The sequence below is a fragment of the Synchiropus splendidus genome, chromosome 16 (assembly GCF_027744825.2).
Source record: "Synchiropus splendidus isolate RoL2022-P1 chromosome 16, RoL_Sspl_1.0, whole genome shotgun sequence".
NCBI classification, from domain to species: Eukaryota; Metazoa; Chordata; class Actinopteri; order Syngnathiformes; family Callionymidae; genus Synchiropus; species Synchiropus splendidus.
This window is the reverse complement of record NC_071349.1, coordinates 5,904,042-5,928,080: the sequence shown is the minus strand read 5'-3', so window position 1 is coordinate 5,928,080 and position 24,039 is coordinate 5,904,042. Positions and strand designations below refer to the sequence as shown.

The window sequence follows — 24,039 nt, the reverse complement described above, 5'->3', positions numbered from 1 at the left end:
ACTCCGGACATTTTTTAAAAGTTTTAGATTCAGGTGGCTGGCGAACGCTGCACCAGACTCTAAAACGGCGACGGACCCAGTCGTTTCCGTCCCCCTGTGAACGACACCTGAGAAAGGCTGGTCATCTAGCTCGGTGAGATTAATGATTATTTCTCAGCGTTCTTAATGTGACACTCGGACCAGCGGGTGTTGTAAAGCGTCAGCTGTGCTAACAACCTTCTGCTGAGGAATGAGTGGTCTCACTTTCATGACCCTGGAAAACTCCCTGCTCCATCAAGCGGTGGAGCTTTAAATGGCATATTTAATTTTAACACACTTCCCTGCACAACAATTCCCGTGCATGTGCTGCAGGATGCAAACTTGAAATGACAGATTGTAGGGGCGTCTGCAAAAAATTAAAAAGTGGTCACCAGATTTTCGACCATAGCTTGGCCGCCAGATTACGCAGGTATATGGTGGCATCTGGCGGCCAAGCTATGGTTGAAAATCAGGCATCCATTTTTTTCATGTTTTGCAGACGCCCAGACGCCCTTCTAGCTAAAAGCCTGGCCGTGCAACACTCCACAGCGCAGCTTGATGCACGGCACTAGGGAGTGGGAGGAGCGGGGGCATCGTGCCTCAGGAACCCCAAATACTCCTGATTAAAAAGCCCTTTTTGTTTGTTTGGTATTAGTTTTTTATAGTGTTTTTCATTTCTTAAAAATTAATTACCTACATGTCACATACTCCAAACACATGAGACCATTCCATAGACAAGCAAGTTATTTTTAAGCAATATACGTGTGAAGTAACATTACCCTTAAAGTATAACTCAAGGCTAGTCTGCTGTTTCGGATTGTTGAACGTTATGAACATCATGGATGAAGGAATCTTATGGGCTACTAATATTAGCTGTTGATCAGGGATAGCAGGTTTTTGTTTTTTTTTTTTGCTGTCAATGTTGACTACTTTCCTTCACAGTGTTTGTACTTCTATCTTGGCAAGGACATTCATTGGCATTGTGAAGGCCTCACTCTTAACTACCACTCACTACCTTCCAAAACAAATGGTTAAGTTTACCTAACCATTACTCTTAACCAAACTTAAACCTACCTAAGTAGTAACTAAGTCATTTAGCAGTTTTAAACCTCGTACGAAGACAAGAAGAAGACAAACGTCTGTACAAGGAGGTGTTTTTTCCCAGAATTGGTCCTCAAAAGAATAGATAAACCAATTCCACAAATGAACACGCAAATGTGATGACCAACACACTTGCTTTAAAAGTTTGAACTCACTGTGACTATGTTTTCTAAAATTTTATTCAAGCTTCCACTTCAGAATCCTTGTGAAAAAGACAGAAGGTGTTCCATGTCGCAGGGATCTGTGCGGTGGTTCCGGTATTTTAGCCACTCTTTGGTTGACAGCTGGTTGTATATCTTCCTTGTTTACTTAGAAAATGCTCATAAGGGCGGGGACTGAAGGACCTGTGAATGTGTAGATGGTGGTAGGGAGTCTGATGCTGTCAGTCTTCTGGTAGTTGTTTTGGCTTATTAATACAGCAAATTAAAACTGTATGTATTATGGTTTTCACTAGGGATGGGCGATAACTTATTGTTGCCAAAAAACAATCCCTGAACTCACACATGAGTACAACAAGACTGTGACAGCATGCCATGCTCTCCCGCTCCACAGCGTTTGACAGCCCACACCAGGGTGTGACAGTTGTGGAGAACTTGGTGGACTTTGGTTTACGATCATAGTTATTACATCAGTTAGGAACCATCAACAAATTCTGATTCAGTCAAAGTATTAGCGAAATCTTCATTCATGCCAATGAAAAACAACCATTTTCAGAGAGAGAGTTCTGAATTGATTTTTCATCACACTGGACACAGAACTGACAGTTTATATAATGATTTAGAGAATAGAATATGTCTAAATGGTCATTTATTCACATTATTTCTAATATTTTTTCAATATCATCTATGAAATGTGTCCAGATGGGTCTATAGTTAAAGTTTTCACCATACTAAACTTTCAAATTCGATACCCAGGAAGGTATGCAGTAATATATCCTGAAAACAAATTTGTAACTCTGAAACTGAAGGTTTCACGGAGGCATTTGATTTTTACCAAATCCAAGACAGACGTATGTAAAAATTTAATGGGTAAAAGACGCTGCTTCATTTGATCAGCAAAACATCATATACCCACAGGAGCATAAATAAATCAATTTTGTGACTGACAAGTGAGGACAGATTAATTTAAGGACACACTCTGTGTTAGCAAATCGAATACATCCATGAAAACGTTCACATGCTTTGATGCCTCGCTTAACTGTCTTGCAGTCTTGCACTCCTGTTATGTTTTGTCACCGAACACCATCGCTCCACTTAGTTTACGTCTACTTTAGGTTCCAACTATCTCATAAATAAAGCACGACAGGACTGAAGTGAGGGACTTTTTGCTCCAGGAGCATTCTGCTAAACTCTTGCATGCTAAATGGCTACATGTTTTCATCTGAACTTTACAGGAAATCTATTCCGTAGTTTGTATTGACTCCCAGAGCAGCTACTGTGACGTTACTGTCTGAAGCTCAGACCCGGCTCTTGGATCGGTCATCATTTCGGCAATTCCGAATTCGTCAAAAACGTTGGTATCGGATCAGATCGGTCCCATTCCTTGTCGTAAAAACAACCTGACAACCTGTCTGTCAATCATTCACTGGTTTTAAAAACCTTCAGGTGTTTTGAGTGGTTATCAGGTCATTGTGAGTAAGCACACTGCCAAAACTGGAAAGAAACAGGTTAGGAAGGAAGGATGTTATTTAAATCCAGCCGTTGCAGTGGTTCAGTACAGGTAATTGCGTAATTGTCAGAACATTCTGGCAGTTATGGGCGTGCCCTTAAAGTATACTCATCAAAAGTGTTGACATGTGTGTGTTTCTGTTCTTTCTGCCAAAGTCAGGGATCCTCCAGATGGCCAGTTGCTTATTATTAGTTTATACATGTTGTCAAAGTGCAGACTTTGCACTGGACACGGCGCTGATGGCAGATGGGACGTGCCAGTGACTTCTAGTCGGCCTGGCATCAATATGCAAATGCCTGTCCCTGCTTTTACATGTCTTGGCTAATGATTGAGAATGACTTACAAGTGATGAGGCCTTTATCATAGCTTTCATTTCTGAGTTTTGAAATTTAATTTATTAGGTTTATATTATGTTGGACCATCAGTTACATTGGTCCCAAGAAAAAAAATTCAGATAAGATGTGGAATGGTTTATTTTCTTCTTCCAGCTGACGCATCTCTCTGACGCCACACAGCAACAGTGTCAAACCAGTTTCACCAGTTGCAGCATTTACCTGCCCTGAATTTGCAGTGAACAAAGATAGCCGAGGCACCATCACTGAACTACAAGCTTGTCTTAAAAGTGAATTCATTTTTTAAATAATTCAATAGTGGTGGCACTTAATGGATTTCCAAGCACAGATATGGTCTTATATTAGGTTTACCCCTGCACACCATGGTTAATGTTTATGGTTTTGAAGCTTTAATATACATTCTGAATTAGTAGAAATGCATTGTAATTTCTTTGAAAATAAAACTCTCTCTTTAGAAACTTTGTGGTGTTCCCTAACTACTCGAAATTGAAGTATCAAATATTATGATGCAATGTTACCAACCTATCTCTATGTTCACATGCACCAGATTTCTGCATAATTTGAAATGTTTTGCTGCTCTAAACTGCCACTCTTTGTAGACCTGTCATTTTATGTGAATAGTCAGAAAGTCAATGGAGCAGTCAGAAAATTGTTTTGAGTCCAAACAGAAGCCTTGAGTTACATCGTAAAATTGGGCCCCAGTTTTGCATGTATGTTAAATGGTGATTTAAAGAGCAAATCTGTGGTACATCATCACATTTATATTCGCTGTTAGCTGGCATCGTACCTGAGACGAGGGAGAGACGGTTGCCAGTTTATGACCTGGTGTTATACAGCTAATGAATGACCTCAGGCTTTGCCTTGACCATTTCACACTGTGCACTCTGAAGTCCTATCAGCCACAATGTGTGACACATAACAGCCATGAATGCACGCTGAGAGGCAGGCGTGCTGCATTTGGCACTGAAGCCTCTTCATGTGTCAGTGTTGCAGGTGGAGCAGTAGCAACTGGTGTATTTGTGCTAATAGATGACCAGACAACAAATGTCAATTGAACATAGTATGTGCCGGATTCGGATTGACATCCCCGGCTCAACACAGTAAAGCACATTATGTAATTATTAAACAGCTGTGTTCCCTCCAAGCCAGTGAAGGCCATGACTGCTCAGGTACAGCTCTTTAGGTATGATCATGTTTACGCCATGCCTGCTAGGTGTAGATTTATCATTAACCTTCTTCCACAGTGGTCAAAAATTAGGTCTCACTCGCTTGTAAAAGTGATACATGAGATCTTCATGATAATAATAATGTGCATAGTAATAGTAATGGCTATTTTTGTTGTTTTTTTTCCTGACTTTGGGAGCCTTATACATCTAGATTGTCCTGATAGCGCCACAAGACTTTCTCTGTTTCAGCACAGAGGAAACGTAATTGTGCCAGACACTCACTGACACCTCAGCCAGGTTTGTTGAGTCAGGCATAAGTGCACCCATAAAGTTTGCTCTTATCATAAGACCTTTCCTTCTGTTGTTTGAGTCATCTTCAATTTATGTTGTTTTAATGCCACAGGTTCACACTCATTGGCTCTTTTTGCGTTTTATAAATACTGTACATGCAGAACTGCATCATCATTCCAACAATCTAAGACAAACAGCAAACAAGATTTTGATCAAGAAAAAATATGTAAAGATAATGAGGCACTATGATAGCTTTTAGGTAATTTTCATGGTCTCTCCAATGACTTCAAAAAAAAATCTGGCCACAGTAAGCTGTATCAATCAAAATACTATTCATATTCTAAGAACACCAGTGACAATAATAAACATTCTAAAAAGGAAAAAGAAACATGGAACAGATAGTTGACAGAAAAAGAACTACAGCTCTTGGTCTTGCAGCGATAGCAGTCTCAAAACTGCAAAATCCAGGCATGCCACAACTTACAGATATACAGTTAAGAAGATAATGTGACAATTTTTCGCTTGAGTTAAGCGATCATTTGTGTTATTTGACTCACATGCCGTAGCACGCATTGTACCACCGTACCACAGCATTGAGGAAATAGTGTGTTGATTATTGAATATCCACTGGATGTTGAGTGACTGTATGTGAGAGCGTTTCATGAAGATAACAAGCCGACTGTGATGAAAACACTCAAATCCATACAGGAAATGGTGTCCAGAGAATCATGGAGGTCGCTAGACACACCTACTGTACAACACTCTCTCCACAGGCAAACCACATTAAATTCCAAGAATTAAGAAAACAGGGGGTCTTAAGGGTTGATGTAGACATTGATGACATTCAACTGTGGGTGTAATTAAATGGTCAAATCACTGAATGCGGGACTATGGTACAAATAAAAACAAACATTTAAAAATCAATCATAAAATGAAGAAATGAAAAAATGAAGACGAGAAATTGCACTGCAAAGGTTGGACACAGTGTGACCTTATGGTTGTGTTTTGCCCTCCCAATCTCTTTCTCTGTCCCTCTCTCTCTGTCTTTTATCATGATTATTTCATGAGCATCAATGACATGAAAAATCATGGCTAAAGTCAGGCATGCCACAAAACCTGGTCTTTTTTCCGAACTTGTGCACACACAAGTCAACACTTTGCCTTCCTCTGCCATTCTCTTGTGCAAAATATGAAAAGACGAAGTTATGAATTGTGCACAATGAGTGGGCAAAAATAAAATGATCTTTCGATCCGTCTTCATGCAGACTTTATTATTATATTTTTTCGGCGCAAAATAAATAAATAAATGCTCTTTAAAAAGTAACTTAATCAGACTATGACACAAATGCAAAATATGTTGTTAACAAAGATAACTGCAGCATTTTTTAAAGAAAGGAAAACAAATCATTAAATGGTCCTCAGGGCTGCTGTCTGGATAAATAAATGAACTCCACAATTTAGCCTAGACGTCTTAACGCAACTTAAGTATTAGTCAAAATGTTCAACAGTACAATGTTCTACAGTATATCAGAGTGAGAACTACTCAGTATTTCTCTAAAAACATTTACTATTACAAAATACTTATACAAAACTGTTTTTGTTCTTGTTTTTATTATTATGTTTTTTGTTTTTCAATAGCAGACAGGGATTAGCAGCGGTTATCAGCCTAGAAAATCAGTGCACCCCGCCGAAAACATAAATCAGTATTTATTTATTATATTAATATTCTTGAAACAGAACACAATATGGTGTATTTTCCATTATTTAATAGCGTATGCTTTGGTTCAACATTCAGCAAAACTAACAGGATTAACTGTAACTGTAGCTGAAAACCAATGCCTTATTTCCGCTGAAAAGGCATTTACTTCTGACACATAACTGTGGCTCCCTCATCTCTCCTGGTTGCATCTCAACTAAGACTCTCCCTAAGTCATGCCACTCTTGGGATATTAAAGAGACCATTGTGTCAATTTTGGCTAGAATGTAGTGCACCTGCCGCGTTGGCTAACTTCATGCTATTGAACTGTGATTGCTCAAAGGCCATTAGGCTGTGTTCTGTGCATGACACCGCATTTTAATCATGCAGGTGGAATTGGGGCATGATATTGTAGGTATTTAACATCCGGTGTGTGATAATTCAACTTCAAGTGTGTGCCGATGTGGGCAGACAAACTCCGACTCAGGATTGTGTAAATATACCAACGGCTCCAGCTGACTACGACCTTTAACCCCTGGGTAAATATGCTAAAAGCAGACTCGACTCTGCACTCTACCATTGCTTGCTGTGTAAACCCTGTCCCAAGTCGTTCTATTACAAAGGCAAGCAACATGTTCGACATTTTAAACTTGGACCTTCACACAGTAATGACTGTGTCATTTTAGAATGATGTGAATAATTTGAATTCTGCATATAAGTTGAGATGTGTCATGTTTTCATCATTTGTTTTTGTGGTAATGGCTGCGTTTGCTCATCCATTACTTTACAGCCCTCCGGATTTAATGTCATCCCTTTTCATCCCAGACAATGGTGTCTTTGTTACGAGAGAGGTTAGTCGCACATTGAAAATGGGGTGTACGTGGTAATGACATCTTCAAATTCACCTTTGTCTTTAACACCATTAAAATAGTCCGTACGGGCTAGTTAATTAATGTTCGGGGTTGGGAATCTTTTATTATCTCATGATTTCATTTGATTCCCATTTTTGATTCCCATGATTTGTTAAAAATTATAAGAAAAGTGCTGCATCATCCCACAGGTGGTATTAGGATAGATGAACAAGATGTTGCATAGTCACAAAATGGTGGACAGCCTGCAACTTTTTTTATTAGTTTTCCTGATATTTAGATTGATTATATATCGACTGCAAATACGAATTTCTATTCTTATGTGAATCTAATTGTTCATTTATCGTTTCGATTTTCAGCCTTGATTTTCCCCTGGTTTTTGGTTTTTGTTTTCGTCCAAAAATTTCATTTCCCATGGATCCCTAATAGTGTTGGCCGAACTACTGCGCAGAGTAGATCCCATATGCCAGTAATTGAAGCCAGTGGTCTCATTACTTCACTTATGATTGTGTACATGGGTTCCATCACTATCTTTTGCTTTTGGTGGAAATATCATGGTAGCTTTGCAGACTTTGGACTGATGATGTAATGTTGACTGGACTGGTTTGCTTTGGAAATGGCACATTTCTGTAGCATGTACTAAGGCTTTGTCCCATTTCTCACTTGACCATTTCACACTGTGCACTCTGAAGTCCTATCAGCCACAATGTGTGACACACAACAGCCATGAGTGCACACTGAGAGGCAGGCGTGCTGTTAGGGTCAAAAACAAAACACTTGTTTTTGACCCTAGCACTTGGTTTTGTGCGTTCACGTGTAAGTATAGTGTGTCCCAACACTCTTAAAACTGAGGGCACTCGCCATTCACCACTGACATGATCCCTTCAAACCGAGGGAGCTCCGGAGCTGACTGGAAAGTAGTGGGATTATGAAGTGTGGATAGACTTCCAGGGTACCACAGTACTTTATTTAAAAACAATGTTGGATAAGACAACAGGGATATTTTAGTTACGAGCACTACTCTTCCGTTGTTTACTTTCTCTCGTATCACACATTAGCGACCCATATGGTCTACCGTGTCAGACAACATGAACAATACAACATGTATGTGCAACAGTATGTTTTTACTTCTTCTTAACAAACAACAGTTGCCTAGCATCCAGGCTAATGTTAACATCGTCATACCTTTAACAGATCTATCACCGCAACACACCGGGGAAGCCGGCTTCGGCTCCGCCCATTTCTTCACCGTTGGTTCACCAAACCAAGTGACATTATCAGCGCCAATGCAAGAAGTTGCAAAAACATTGGCGTTGGCATTTCCAAAACATCTCCAACACTCGATATGCAGGAAACATAGCACAGTAGCCAATGACACGTTGCCTTTACATGTGACGTAAGTGACATTAAAGCATAAACAGCTCACAAGTTTATGGTGTTTGATGAGTATGTGATTCTAATGTGGGACATTGTACAAACAGCGTAGCTCATGTCTTGCCAGTATGATCTGTAGAAGTGCGTGATGAACTTGTTTTTTTTTTTTTTTAGACAAAATGGTTACAAGAAAAATAAAATACTTACTTGAGCACATCTATTGGTGGATTATGGAATTATTGTAATCTGCTGATAATTGACAATTGTTTGGACATAGGTAAAATGTCAATATTGACTTTTATTCACACGTAAATATCTTCCAAGGGCTGTTGGAGGCTCTCAAAAATTCAGATTTTTATATTTCTCCCTCCCCATGACCTCCCCATCCATCCGTCATGCTCTGGTGAGTTCTTTAGGGAATTTAAGCAGCTGGAGAGCAGTGAGAGTGAATGTTATGTCGAGGAGGATGGATGACAGGCTCTGATAGTTCAGTGACATGCTGTCTGACATTCCGAATGAAATTCCCCCCACAAAGCCCCCTGGCCCAAACAGACAGCTCCTCACGTCTCCTAACCTACTGTTCTTCAAATTAAACTGACACAGCATAGCACACAGGTCCAAGATACCTCGCACCCTTTTGATCTGCTAGTTGTATTTATGTGGAAATGTTTGTTATTCTCTGTCAGTCTAGTACGAATGTGAGAAATGCAGTTTACTTGTCCATGAGGCCAGCCTCTCTGCTATTTAGTTGTGCTGTCACTACGTCGGGTCCTTTTCCTGAAACTATTTCACTTACAGTACCACTGGTCTAAATTGGTTTTAGCAAGTTGTTGTTCTGCAAGGTTGTCTTTCAGATCCTGTTTTGTTTTCCGTATTTGGCCGAGTCAACTTACCACTGCTATACAGACAACACACAGATTGACCTACTGATGTTCAATTCTCAAGGTGTTATTGCTGTTCTAACATGCCTTGTTGATTATGCAAATTGGATCTCGCAAAATTTCCCTCAGCTGAACCAGTCAGAGACTTTTGACTCTCTGAAACTGGCCTCAGTATGATTTCCATTAACATAGCACAGTCTCTGTGTCCCATTTGACTACTGGCTACTGGGTGTTTTACCACCATCCAGTCTGAAGTGTTGTACCAGTATACATTTTGTGTATCTTTTGTGTCAACTAACCAGCTGTGGTAGAACATATTGTTGACTTTTCTTAGCAATGCACACTTAAGTGCCAACATTCTTTTTTCTTGTTGCTTCATCCACTGTTACATGAAACACATTTTCTTTGGGGAAAAAAACAACTCATAAGACGATAACAAATTTCATCACATGTGGTGACAACAAATTAAGCAACACATCCAACATGCATGCTTACTGAGCAGTTTTATTAAGTGGACGGTTTGTTAACAAAGACGATGAATGTATTTTTTTTAATTGTATTTTTAGTACTATGATTATTTTTAAAGATATTAATTATTCAAAATTGAAACTTTTTTATTCAAAATACATTTGCTAACAATGGTAAAAATACTGATAACAAATGGAAAATTTTCATTTATAGAGTGTGCTTGTGTTGTTATTGTGTTGTATGATCATTCAATTAGTGGTTACTTAAGTCTTACATTTTTGTCGACACTAATCATTGATCATCATCATTGATCAGCAATTAAGGATGCTCCGATCAGAAATTTTGCCATCGATCACATGGATTGACCATGAATTTGTTATCAAAATTCCAAGACCTTCTGTGTGCATGATGTGAAAAAATTAACCCTTAGATCATTTTAATTCAGACACAATTTTATATACCTCTTCAAGGAGGTAAAAAATAGAAAAATGCAGCAGTTGCTCAATGCAGCAACTATTCTGTCAAAATTACAACTGAAAAACATTGAATTTGATGTGACACGTTGCAGTTTGGTGAATATCTTGAGACTTTTCTCTGTCCGTGAAATATTTATGTGTATATATATATACATTTATTTCATATATTTATTCATTTACATTGTAGCGGGACAGAGATCACAGCATTTATCAAAGTTTCCACTGGATGTTTTGAGAAGCTTCACACTCATTTGGCTAACTAACACTGCACCCGACTCCAAATGGTGACAAATTCAGCCATTTCCATCTCACCTCTACAGCAGACATGCTGCTGCTGAGTGAGCAGCGAGTAGCGGGGGGCGGACAACCAGCGGGGCTTCATCTGAGCACCAGCTGTCACATGTTATCACTGTTTGTGATCGGCAATGACAGGTAGTGATCGGCATTCACCGATCACGCTGATGTCAGCCAATCATGATAAGTGAACCTATCAGTCGGAGCATCCCTATCAGCAATCATTTTTGGGACAATTAATCGACCAGCATGACAGGCCTAGTGGAGTATGGAATTTCTTTTTTCCCCTCCACTTTGTTATGTTGTGTAACTTCATGAGGCATGTGGTAACATATTGAGGCCAGCAAAATTCTCAAGTTGATTTTCATTTATCATGTGATTAAATATATTTTTTTTTATTATTGGCCCTGACCAATTTTGGAAATCCCTTTTTTTTACTGTGTCATTTAAAATAGCGTTACTTGAAATTGATACTGCATTAATTAGAGCTTCCTCTTGTTGGTTTCAGTGCCAATGTTTTTTTTTTTTTTTATTTATAGCTTTATTGTTCCAGATCTTTCACAGCTTACTGCCAGGTCTTTGGTCCCCACACCATTGCCACATTGTGACTGAAACATGGTGCTCAGCCACAAAACGCTCTGTGCTGGCTTATGTGTTTTATTTATTTATTATTTTTTGGTTCAGAATCACTTGACTTATTTTTAGCCATATTAGTTGAGACATTTCTATGGTAAACTATGTATGCTGTGTATACACAGTATGGAGTTTTCACTATGCATATAAATGTATTGCTGTTAACAGCCTCAACTTGGAAAGACCCGCAACAGAAGGTGGATCATCGTTGCTGTAGTTCTGCCAGAATGCCTCCTGGCCTATATTTTAGTATTCAGATCAGAGTCTTCTCATTAAAACTGCTGCAGGAGTGGGTTGATTTAATATTTGCGCCGGCCAGTTTTTTTTTTTTTTTAACAAACATGACTTTAGCATTAGTTTAAAGTAGACTCTGAGTTGAAGTGTGGTTGTTTTGGAGATTATGAATTATAAATAGTAACATGTACCCATGACTTAAATCAACATGTGGATTTGATGGCTTGTCTGTGTGGGAATGACTTTCAAACCCTGCTTGTGTTGCAGCGTCATTTGACTCACAAATTATGCCAGTAGATGTTTTCTCTCACGATAATAACATCCAAACTTCCAGGACTGTTCAAAGCAGTGTTTCTGGAGCACATTCAAAATATATGAAAGAATTCTGCAACAATTCCTTAACACTCCTTCCTTAACACTGTGTTTAGTCAGGTTAATAGAACTGTATGGACTTAAACTATTTTTTCCTTCCTCTGCTCTCTTCTAGATTTCACTGACAAGAGTGAGCTGAAGATTTTCTTCGAGAGCAACTGTTCACAGATTTATTTTATCTTCTATGAAAATTTCATTACACTGGAAAGCAACTTAAAACAAAAAGGTAAGCCTGACTTTTCTTACATCTATGTCTCTGGAAACTACAGAGTCTGACCCTGATTTTCTGAATTACATTGATATAAATATAGACACAAGCTCTCTATTGGGTACACAGATCCACACAGACCAACAGAAAGACTGGCAGAACAATTAGCTGGCAGACTGCGCACATCCGTGCAGATGTAGACCAATGTAGGCCATTGCTGGAAAGATACCCCAGACGTATACGCTCACACAGTTGAACAGACCCACTGTTGCGTGCTGACAGACACACACATACACAGGCACATATTGTTAGACGGCAAGGCCATGCACAAACACAGTTGGATGGACGGGTTGGTTGCATTGAAGATAGCAGACAGACAGATTTGAGACAGACTCACACGCATACGTTTGTCTTCCTATCCTAGTGCAGACAGTCATTGACATACATTAACATAATGCTTTCCCCAGCCTCTCACTCTAAACCTAACCATCTAAACCAAATGGCTAACCTTTAGGCTTAACCAAACTAAATTATAATAACCAAGCTATTTTGTAGTTTTAACCCTCAAAATGAGACTTGACAAAGTGATGACCGGCCAAAATGTTCTCACTCGGTGAGAACCTGTGTGAGTTCTTAATCAACAACAATGTTTCCACATCCATGATGAGTTAATTGTGAATATATGTTTTCAGGAGGGGCATTGAGACCTCAATAAACGTCTGTTATTGTTTTTCAGGGAACAAATCTCAACGGGAGGAGCTGGACTCTATCCTCTTTATTTTCGAAGTAAGTTTCCACTTCTCACTCTTGTGTATTGCCGAGCGGTGCAGTGCTGGGGTGGGACTTGTTTCCAGTGGTTGTGTTTGAGAGCTGTCATCAATATATGACAATTCTTTTTGAATTACTAAAAAAGATCAAAGATCTGTCTTGTGTTTACCCCACTGTTGCCGCGGTAGCCCCTGGCCCACATTTCTCTCAGCTCTCACACATGACAGGTTAAAGTCCTTCCTTGTTTTCCCACCTGACTGCAGACGCAGCTCCAGTTTCCAATACAAACAGTCACTTCTCTTGTTACATTCACACAACACATGGACATATGGATGGTGGCAGATCCCAAATAGGCTTGTCTTGTTATCTTTCAAACCTAAGAGGTTTGTAATGGTTGACACACAATCTTCTTAACAAACTAAGGGTGGACCGTGTCGCACGATCCTGACTGCAGCCTGAACCCTCATTTGTTGCCTATATGCTGCTGTCATTGTTGGTGTTTGCTCACGCGCAGAGCAGATAAGTCATGTTTGAGTGATACAGATCTGACAGAAGCAGAATTGCTGTGGTTCGAAACACTTTTAGATGGAGTAAATATTCTTAACTATTATCATGTACATGGATAATAAATGTTTATGTTAGCTTGGGTGTACAACAAATCCTGACATGCGTGTTGTCACCATTCCAGAATTTTAGTAGTGCAAATGATTTTCCATTTATGTATTGGATACTACTGCTACAGAAAAAAATAGTTTAAATTTCACTACTTCATTAAAACGTATTTTGACTACGGGGGGGTGGTCCTGAGTAAGTGATGGAGTATGACATGTTTTTCGTGAGCTCTTGCTGAAAAGCCCTAGTTCGTGTTCAGTTCATGTTAAAAAGAAGGCAAACTGGACTTCAAAGTTGACCTTGACCTCGACCTCTACTGCCAAATTATCGTGGAACGATGATGAACAACTTCAGGAAATATAAATTCACGTGGAGAAGCGGCGACAACTGGGCCGAAAAACAGAAGAGTTACACAGAGCAAAGTCAAAGCTGCACGCGGTCAAGAGAAAACTAGCCAAAAGCACAGCAGCTATTCACTCAGACGACCTGCGCTCATTACAATCGGAGATGAGCAACATGGAGCAGGGAGTCACACATCTATAGGAAAAGAATGTAGACATGAAGGGAAGAATGAGACGATGCAACATTCATTTGGTCCACGTTCCCGAATCCCCCGGCTCCAGCACGGCAAAATCAGTATCAAATATTCTGAAGACAGTTCTGAATACAGACTTAGTGATTGATCGATCACACAGAGCAAGTCGGCCGAACACTCAGACGCTGAAACGTTGCGTGATAGTGGTAAACATGCACTACTTTCAGGACTGAGAGTACATTTGTCGTTATGCCAGAGAAATGGCACCGTTCCTCTATCACAGTTCTGTCATCACCATCTTCCCAGATCATCCCCTGGGACGTTTTGCAAGCAAGAACGGGTTTCAATGAGCAAAAGAAAATGCTTCGTGTACTGATGATATATGTTAACAAATTTGCGTCACCGAAAATGGAACCGAGAAGCAGTTTCTAAACCCAGAGGCTGCCATAACATATACGAAAGCAAACATTTTGCAGGACTTCTGATGAGTGAGCTCAACCACTCGAAGTACACACTTTAGTTTTTCCCTTTTACCAACGATCAGATGCTTGAATTCCTTTTTGGATGGGTCAGGTCATTACTCAGACCCTTGGGAAAGGGGTTACATCACAGTTCTTCAAGTGACAGGGCTCGGGAGTTTGAACCCGTTGGAGTTCAGATTTTTTCTGTATGTTTTCTTTTTTAAAGCACATAACATCATGCAAGCGTATTATTCAAATATCCAAACTGTCAGCAAAAATCTACCTCAGAAAATGAATTGTGCACAGTTAGCAGCACAACAAGCTGTAATGTGACATTTATAAGCTGAAATGTTAAAAGGCTGAATCACTCAGTAAAGAGAAGCAGAGTGATCACACATTTAAAGAAACGTAAAACTGAGATTGCACTTCTTCAAGAAACACATTTAGGTCCATCAAATCATGATAGAATAAGGGCAGCTTGGATAGGCCAGGTGTATAATTCTATATTTAATTCAAAATTGATGGGAACTGCTATTATTGTCAACAAGAACGTCCCATATGTAATGAGTCATGTGGAGACTGATGTTTATGTTCGATATGTTATTGTTGTGGGTATGAACAAGCCAGTTATTTTAGCAAACATCTATGGTTCAATTTGGTATAATGACATTTTTTCCGAAACCTTTTCTCTAATCTTCTAAATATCGACACACATTATTTAATACTTGGTGGTGATACAAACTGTTCCGTCACACCTTTGCTTGATCGAAGGTCACAGAGTGCCATGTCTCCAACAAAATCAACAAAAACATTCAACACATTCCAGAATCCTATGGAATTTGTGATGTTGGGAGGTTTCAGAATTCAACAGCTATTCATTTTCTCACGCATCGACTATTTGCTTTTTGACAAAAAACTCCTCCTCATTAGTTAAGGCATGTGATTATGAAGCCATAGTTATAGCTGATCTTGCACTATCGTCCATGGGGACTAAACATTACTTTCTGATGAAAATTTTACCATAACATTTCCTGTGAAATAAAACAATATTTTAAACAAAATCAAACTCCGGGGATGTCCACATCCATTATCTTGGAGACTCTAAAAAACTCTCTGTGTGGTCAAATATTGTATGCATCAAAGGAAAAAAGAGATGAAACGTTAAGCAGAACTAACAAATGAAAGCCTGACAACCTACCGAAATTAAGCTTCATCATCTTCCCTTCACTTTCAAAAAAAGACCTCTTCTCCAAACAGAATTTGACTTTTTATCAACTAGACATTCTAAATACCTAATTTACAAGGTGAGGCGCAATGCTTTAATATGGTGCAATAAAAAACAGGGAAAATACTAGCACACCAGCTCAGACAAAAATCAATAAACCAATTTATTCCCCAAATAATGGATGGCAGCGGAAACAGACCCCTAACAGACCCTTCAGACATGAATAATTGCTTTTAAAAATATTATTCTGATTTGTCTAACACAAATTCAACAGACAATCATTCTCTTTTAGCCAATTTCTTTGATAAAATGAATATAATTCAATGAATTAACAAAGACGTGGTATAAGGTTTAAGACAATGTTGTTTAAGACACTCTGTAATTCATTTCAAAATCAAAATTGAAACCTGAAATTAACCCCACATGCAATCGATGCAGGCAAGACGTAGCCACATTATTTCACATGTTTTGGTCCTGCCTAAGCTCAGATCAGTTCTGGCAGTCAAGCCATGACGGTTCTGTTTGGTATCTGGTATCATATTAACAAGTACAATTGTTGTAAAGTTTTCTACTTTATTGGCAAGATATATTATTTTGTTAAAATGGAAAGACCCCACCCTCCAACTTTCAAACAATGGCTCGGAAATCTGAAACATCTAATATTAGAGAAAATGAGGTACACAACCATGGGTAATTCTTCTAAATTCACAAAGCAAAATGGCAATTGGTCAATTTATCTGGACTTGTATGTATTTTTTTCTGTGTGTATTATCATTATCATTATTATAAATTTTGTTGTTATTATCTGTTTCATTTTTTTTTTTTACATTATTGTGTCTTTTGTATGCAATGTGAATTTTGCTGAATCTTTAATAAAGAAACCTTAAGTTTAAAAAAAGAAAAACGGTTTCAACTTAATTTCCCTGAATTTCATTCGCCCCAAGCTGCCTTGAGGTAGCTTTACATTCATGACATAAAAAAAGAATCAGTACTGTGTCAGTATATTGCAACAAACAATACTGTGCCTATGGATATGGTCATAATAACAATCATCAACTGCTATACATGTAGTGGCGTGGATCCTTTAAGCATCGTGAAAACAACATTGTTCATGTAATTGTGCTAATGAATAACACAAACAAGTATCAGCTTCAAAACACATTAGCTGCAGGAGGTGGAGTGTGCTGTTCTTATGCAACCTGTTCTTAAACAAGCAAGATATAGTATACAAGATACACTGTACTGGATTTAGTCCACTCAGCACATAACTGATGATGTGTCCTGGTATTGTGAAAACTGAATTAAAGTTAATTATTGGATATTTTATTTATTTATTATAATTATGCATCCATTTTCACTATCAAGTTGCTTATGTGCAATACATTTGTACACCTCCTTTCCACGTTGGCACTTTCTTTTATTGGTACTTGTACATGTCCATATTTAGAGAGACCGAATTTCATACCTAAACCCGCCACTGCCTCCATTTGTGTGGTTTTAGTATTGTTCTCTGTTCTTAATGTGATAGAAGAGGTGGGCAATAAAACAGTAACTACACATGTATATAAGGTGAAGGCAAACAGCGATGCTCATTGTTGGACTGAAATGTGAGCAAGTTATTTCTGTCGCTCTCGGTTGTTTAATCCTTTGAGTAGTGTGTATGTTTCTCTTTCTGTTAATGTGAACAATAATGCAAGTAGATGTAGAAGTAAATTTACTTCTATCCTTCTGATGTCTTCATATCTTGCATTCAGATGAATGTTTAAGTTTGATAATAAAAGAATGAGTGTGTGTTTATGTGCTGATGGCAAAATTTGATTGTGTTCTGTCCTTTTCTGCTGCTTTGTTTTGAGGTGGAATGTGTTTTGAAGTGCGTCAAAGTCAAGCTTGAAATAATTCTCCTACCACTGTCTGATGTTTTCCTTGGTAATATTGTCGAGGGTTCACCTGCTGGGGTATAAAGCGGGCTGTTTCGTCACATTTGCGGATACTGGTGACTAAGCTGCTTGATTACCTGCAGCTTTATTGCCTAGCTGTTCCATTTATAGATCTTGAGTCCAGTGAGGGGAGTCACACCTTACACATCCACATTTGCTGCTCCATAACTTTTTACGACTGCATATGACAATTTCTCCGTTAGTGGACTTTGTTTTCCAGAATTAACTGTGCCGCTAACTGAAATATTAGTGGTAAATATCGAATTGCTACTGAACAATGTACATCTTAATCTGAAACTGGTCGAGTATAATAGTAAGAATACAAATATACAAGTAACAAGTAACAAATTTGGCCCTTAAATGAACTTAAACTGTTACAATGCATTACAGGACTCGAAATATGAATGGTGTGATTTACCTTTAGAGCTTGACTTCAGTTTTAATTCAACATAAATCTTTTTAGTCCAAGACTTAGTATAATTATATGGAATTCTATATACGACCATTACCGGGCTCGGGGCCTAAACACGAGTTTAGTGAGTACGATTTTTAAATCGAGAACAACGGTGGCTTTATAAAATTGAAGTAGAAAGTGTCAATTGTGTTCGCTGTGTTTGTTACTTTACCAGTAACATACAGATACAGTAGTTGATGTAGTAATCAAGTAATTCCTATATATGTCCAATGTTCAATACATATGATGACAATATACTTAACTTTCTTTGACAAACATGTATGTAAGTGTGTTCTTGGCTATTTATGCAACATTTTTTAAGAATGTAGTAACAACTGCATTGGCTATTCGGGATTATGCCAAACATTTAACATTTCATTCGGCTTTGGCCACAAATTTTCAGTTGGGTGCATTCCTAATAATTATGAATAAAAACTGTATGTCAATTGTTGTTAACACTTGCATAGTGTTAAATGTTGTTTTGAAACTTGATACTTCAATATGAATTACTCAAAATATGGTGCGAAATCCTTGTTTGCAATGTGAGATGGTCCTGTACTTTGGGTCATGATGGTCATGTAGCCTCAGCCATTTTACCTTATTCTGTGGACTGTGCTTAGTAATGGTGTCACAACTTGTCGACTGTGTCTGTAAGTAATGTAATTGTTGGGTTTGAGGCTTCTGTCCCTGCTGTCACTCGCCACTTTCGCAGTCAACGAGAACAATGGCAAAGGCTGCTCAAAATTTCTCTTATTTTGTGAAAGGTTGTTTCCTCAGACACTCAACCATGATGCCACACTATTGCTGATTTATTATTATTATTTTTAAATCTTGATCAGTTAAGGAAAATGGCTAATTTCCGACAGCACACCTGATGATTTCTCACTGCACTGCTGAACTATGATTTCAGAGAAATGCTCCCCAGACGGAACAAATGTCTGCAGCTGTAATTTACTTCTTTGTTTGAAAAAAAAGTTAACTTGTAATTACTGTTTTGTCTGAGTCTCTTTCAGGAGGGCCATGTTTGTCAATGCAGTGTGTAAATTTGACTCACATTGAAATGGTTGATTATTTAGAATAAGCTGTACACTTGTATGGTCAGCTCACACTATTCGACTGGATGCCACTATTTGTCATTTGTTTGATAACGTTTGGTTCTTCTTGGATTCTCTCACTGTTAACTTGAAACATGTACTCGCATTGCAACCATCCCAAAGTGTGTTCCCTTGAGACTGTTTTGTATTAGCCTGCTACATGGAGATTATTGTCATTGTGAGATATGTGACCCCCTTTCCCTGGCTCGCTGTACAGGGCTATACACACTCTGTAGTCTGTTGGTAATGGATATCCAGAGGGGTTAATCTTTTCTCCCTCCCCCCTAAACCTTGCTGCTGTAGTTCCACCCCCACTGCCTCCTGCAGCCATCATTTCTGCGAGATCTCTTTGTGTCTGCTCCAGCTAAGGTGTCAGCAGCGATTCATGGAATCCAACATTATTTAAGTATCTTTTTCATAGTCCTTTTCTGTATTCCGAAGAAGTGGTATATATGGTTTCCAAAAATGTTGCAAAATACTATGAACAGATCTTGAGGTAGGGCTTGTGAAAAGTTGAAGTGCAGTGATCGAGCTGAAAAATATTTCTATATTGCTTTAGGCAGCTGTTTTGATGTCACAAGACCAAACTGTAGTCAGTCAGACGACTCTCAGGTCATGAGAGATTCTGTCGTGTATGACCCACTCAGGAACACATCTGCTCCCTGCCTGATAGCCGCTCAAGTACAGTTTCCTGGGGAAAAATGAGTGCATATTGAGTTTGTGCAACTTTCCCTTCAGGATGTGACCTCTTCATCATCTAGACTCAGCATTCTAGGTCTCATTGTCCTGTTGTTTAACTACCTAACTAGATTTGACTTTTGATTCAGCCATGATGAAAAATGTTTTCTAATGCTGGGCACAACTTGACTTTGACATAAAAGCAATGTCGCATCTCACTGTTTATCGCAATCTAAATCCGCTTGTGTTTTAAATGATCTCCTTGGCTTATTGAATGAATGCAGTGTATTGCATTTTTATGTATGTCTCCCAGTTGCATTCAAATAGCTGACTCATGCACATGATGTCTAGAATTCGACAGTAATCTATTCACAATTAAAGTTTTGTGAGGAATCACCGTTGCCAAATGTTATTTTGTCAAATGTTGAGTATAAACTGTTTTGTAAACTGCTGCACACTAGCGCAGACCAGTGATCTTGAGTGTGTGACTGCTGCCATCTACTGGCGCTTTACTGGAGTTACTTGTGGCAAGATGTAAATACTGCGTAAACACATTGCCTGCTGCATTTGAGTAACAATGTTGTAGTGTTACTACTGTCGAGACAAGAAGCAATCTTTGATAATATAGCGATGCTAGTCATAAGTAGTTGTCAAGATATAATTGGTGTTGACAGCAAAAAAAGCAAGGCCAAAAAAATCCTGGCCAGTCCTGGTTGACGAGAAGATACATTGGTTGTTGAGGGAGAGTACTAGTATGAAACTAACAGTTTAGTCAATAGTAGACTAAAGCGGTATTTAGTCGACGAGGTATGAGGTAATAGGCAGAGGAAGTTTTTGTCAACAAAAATAAGTTGTAGTTGACAAAAAGATGTGATACATGTAGATGTACTGTACTTTGCAAAAGAATGCAGTAGTCCACAAAATAAAGTGGAAAACAAGATGTAGAGATTGCAGTTGTTGGAGTCGAGGTGATGTACATGTATAGAAGAAATAGACCAAAGTTGTTGACATAGTAAAGCCAGTCTTACCATACAGGTAGAGATCTTGGCTGTGGTGCTTGATGGCAGAGATTTAAATAAGTAGTATAGTTACAGACTTGAAAGTCTTCTAGTGGAAGTTGACAAAATGTAAGGGTCCCTACTGTCTTTTTTTTATTTTATAGTATTATTTATTTATTTATTTATTGTTTGTGTGTACCAAGTTACATTTCATTAAACTTTTACTTGTAGTTTTTCTGGTCACACTTTGTCTTGGAAATCTGCAGGCAAATAAGTCGTGCAGTTAGTCACAAATGTCTATTATTTTAATTTGAAAACCGATGAACCTTGTTGCTGTAAATGACTACCTTTTTTGCTGAATTAGATGTGTTCAAATTGTTGGGTTGTTGTGCCTGTCTTGAGCTCCATTGCTGTGATGGTTGTGGACCACATCACCAGATAGCGATCTCATTGCATGGGATCTATTGCAGATCTCGTTCCATCTGCAATAAGTCAGATCACATCAGCTGCGTCGGCTACAATCTTTAGTAAATACATTTGGAATTTGGAATTTTGAACATTGTGGGTGTCCTCTCTGAAGACTAGAGGTGATGTTTTGCAGTGCACTTCCTCTAACCTTGTCTCAGCTCCACTCATATAATGTTCCTTTTGTGACTTGTGACCTTTTGTGAGGTTGTCTTTGTTCCATAATTTCCGTCCATTTCTTTGTCGCCTTACGGTATATTAATTCTTGACTTCAGTCGAATGACTGAGCTGTGATGTACTTTTTGATCACTCTGCTTGTCCATTGAAAGCCCTTGTGAATCACCTCTGGGAGATTTGTGTACCATTTCATGTTCTAGCCCGGCTGCAGGAAACCTAAGCGTGGATCATGTAAATGTGTGGGGGCTGTAGTTATGTAGCAGTAATGCCCCCATCTTTATGCTGGAGTACGGCTGCAGATTAGAGAAACCCCTCCAACCTCCAGTCGACCAGGCTACATTCGCTTCGTATCAACCAGTAATTCCTCATTGTTGCAACTGCAATTCCATCTCCACGGGGAGTCTTACTGGGCCAGCTTCTCCATCTCATTCCCAGTAACGGAGAAAAGGGTGTGCTATTGTGTCTGCAAGCACACACACATCCATACACAGGGACCAGCTTATAAGTCGCACCCCACTGCGATTCTGCCTGGTTTAATGTGTGTGCCGCTCCAAGGAGACAGAGTGAGGGAGGTCCATCAAAAGCCCATCCAGTGATGCAGTAATCCCTCGTGGGATCAATAGTAAGGTGCTGCCACACGCCCGAGCATCACGACTGTGGATGAGAGAGACGTTAAGTAGCACACAGATAGTCATCTTGCTCCAACTTAAAGTGACATGTGTTGTCTCCGTCGCCATCATCACAGATAATAATAGGGCTTAACTCTCAGAGGACAAGAAGGTGAGTGAAAAGGGAAAGAGTGGACGTGAAGAGGACAGCTCTTGAGACACTGATGTGTAGGATACCAGGATGATACAGTATAACTAGATTTCAAAACTTTTGTTCAAGGAAATAAGAGAAACATATCAATGAACTTTCTACTTATTGAAGTTGATTTTTTTTTGTCTAATATAGCCTTTTTTTTATCTTAATTCTTCTCTCCCCTGTTGTGCATTCAAGCGCGGACCATCCTGTCATCTTGATTAGATTAGTTCTCAGGTCAGAGTTCCTCCCTGACAAACCAGCCTGACCTCGACATCACAATCATGACATGTCCTCTGGGTCTGTCATTATGACTTGATGAGCTGCCGCTGCCTCTGATACTCCCCTCACAGCGATTGTTCTATTAACTTGGTGCAAAAGCTTGTGCCCCCTCCCCGCTTCTACGCTGGGTTATCTCTGTGGAGGCCGGCCAGCCTGCCACGGCGTTCAGAAATAATGATAGGCTGCTCAAAGGTCAGACCACTTTAATTGAGCTGCAAAACACGCAATGGTGACATTTCTTACTTCAGTCCCAAGTATGAGGTCAATATTTTACAGTTGTGGCCTGCAAAATGAAAACGTTGTGGCATTTTAAAAGATCACTGCATTGTGATGTGAGCCGCCTTGTACATTTATCTGGTTCTTATCTTGGAACCGTTGAATCAAATGCTTAAATTGTGCACCAGTGCATTGACATAAACATAAAGTGCAAGTGATATGTATTCATGTATTTCCTGCTTTTACTTACCCGTCCTTCTCTGCCTCCCCAGTTACACCTCTTAATATTCTCATTTACTATATCCTTGAACCACAATGGCTGTCTTCCTCTTCTCCTTTGTCTTGGCTTCTACAACGTTCATCATCCAATCATCACAGCTTCGGCACCTGAGCTGTCTTACTGATATACAGTACTCCTTTCTGGTCTGGTTCTTTACTCACTCCCAAGGACACCCTCAGTATCTTCTTCTGTCTCTTCTAACTCCAGACGTTGTGACTGTGACCGCTATTGTCTTGTAAAGCCTGCACTCATATCTTCAACTCCCTTGATCTTAAGACATGAGCTGTTTTCACTACCTCTACTTCATCTTAACTTTTCCACCTACCTTGCGCTCTTGCACACGCATTTTATCTTCCAGAGATTCTTCCCATCAACATGTACGTCCGCCTCTCCAGCTTCTTGTTCACCTCTTCTTTTTCTCCCGTTATCACTAATTCACAGCCGTTCATTGCACCATCAAACTTCACAATCAGATCTCCCTTTCAAACTCGTGTTTTTCTTCCTCAGAAAATTCTTCAGCTACTTCCTGAGAAGATCTACAGCCGATGGCAGTTCCACAGTATAGGTATGTATGTCTCAGCAGCTCACTCGGGTAGACTAAATCCCTCACCACTTTCTTAGTCCTACAACCTTGGAAGAGGAACATGAAGACATAATGTGACCTCATCATAGTCTCCAAATAAGGAGAAAATAATGAGCGTATGCACTGAAATTGCTCATGCGTGTCCTTGTGTGAAATGCACATTCACACCCTATATGAAACGGATGGTTTGCAATGCACTTTCTGTTTTCAGAACTTCACATGCTAAATGCTCACAGAACTGTCTCGCACTAAAAGTCACAGAGATGCTGTGAGAAGGAAAGGAAAGAAAGAAAACGGTTCCCCACAGAATGAAATCCAAGGTCAATATTTATTTCCCCTGACACTCATAATTCACCTGAGAGTGCCATCGA

General features: G+C 39.2%; 1 protein-coding gene across 10 annotated transcripts in view; it reads left to right on the top strand.

Annotated features, from left to right (window-relative positions):
- The window catches only part of ralgapa2 (Ral GTPase activating protein catalytic subunit alpha 2), a 104,417-nt gene that overhangs the window by 5,461 nt on the left and 74,917 nt on the right, over positions 1-24,039 (top strand). For all 10 annotated transcript variants that reach the window (XR_008412619.1, XM_053844366.1, XM_053844364.1 and 7 more), the window contains exons 2-4: positions 12,010-12,120; positions 12,839-12,888; positions 23,593-23,650. Coding sequence is in view for 9 of the 10 variants with exons in the window: in XM_053844366.1 (XP_053700341.1) it covers positions 12,010-12,120; positions 12,839-12,888; positions 23,593-23,650 (219 nt within the window). In the remaining variant the exon portion in view is untranslated. The remainder of the gene's footprint in view (positions 1-12,009; positions 12,121-12,838; positions 12,889-23,592; positions 23,651-24,039) is intronic.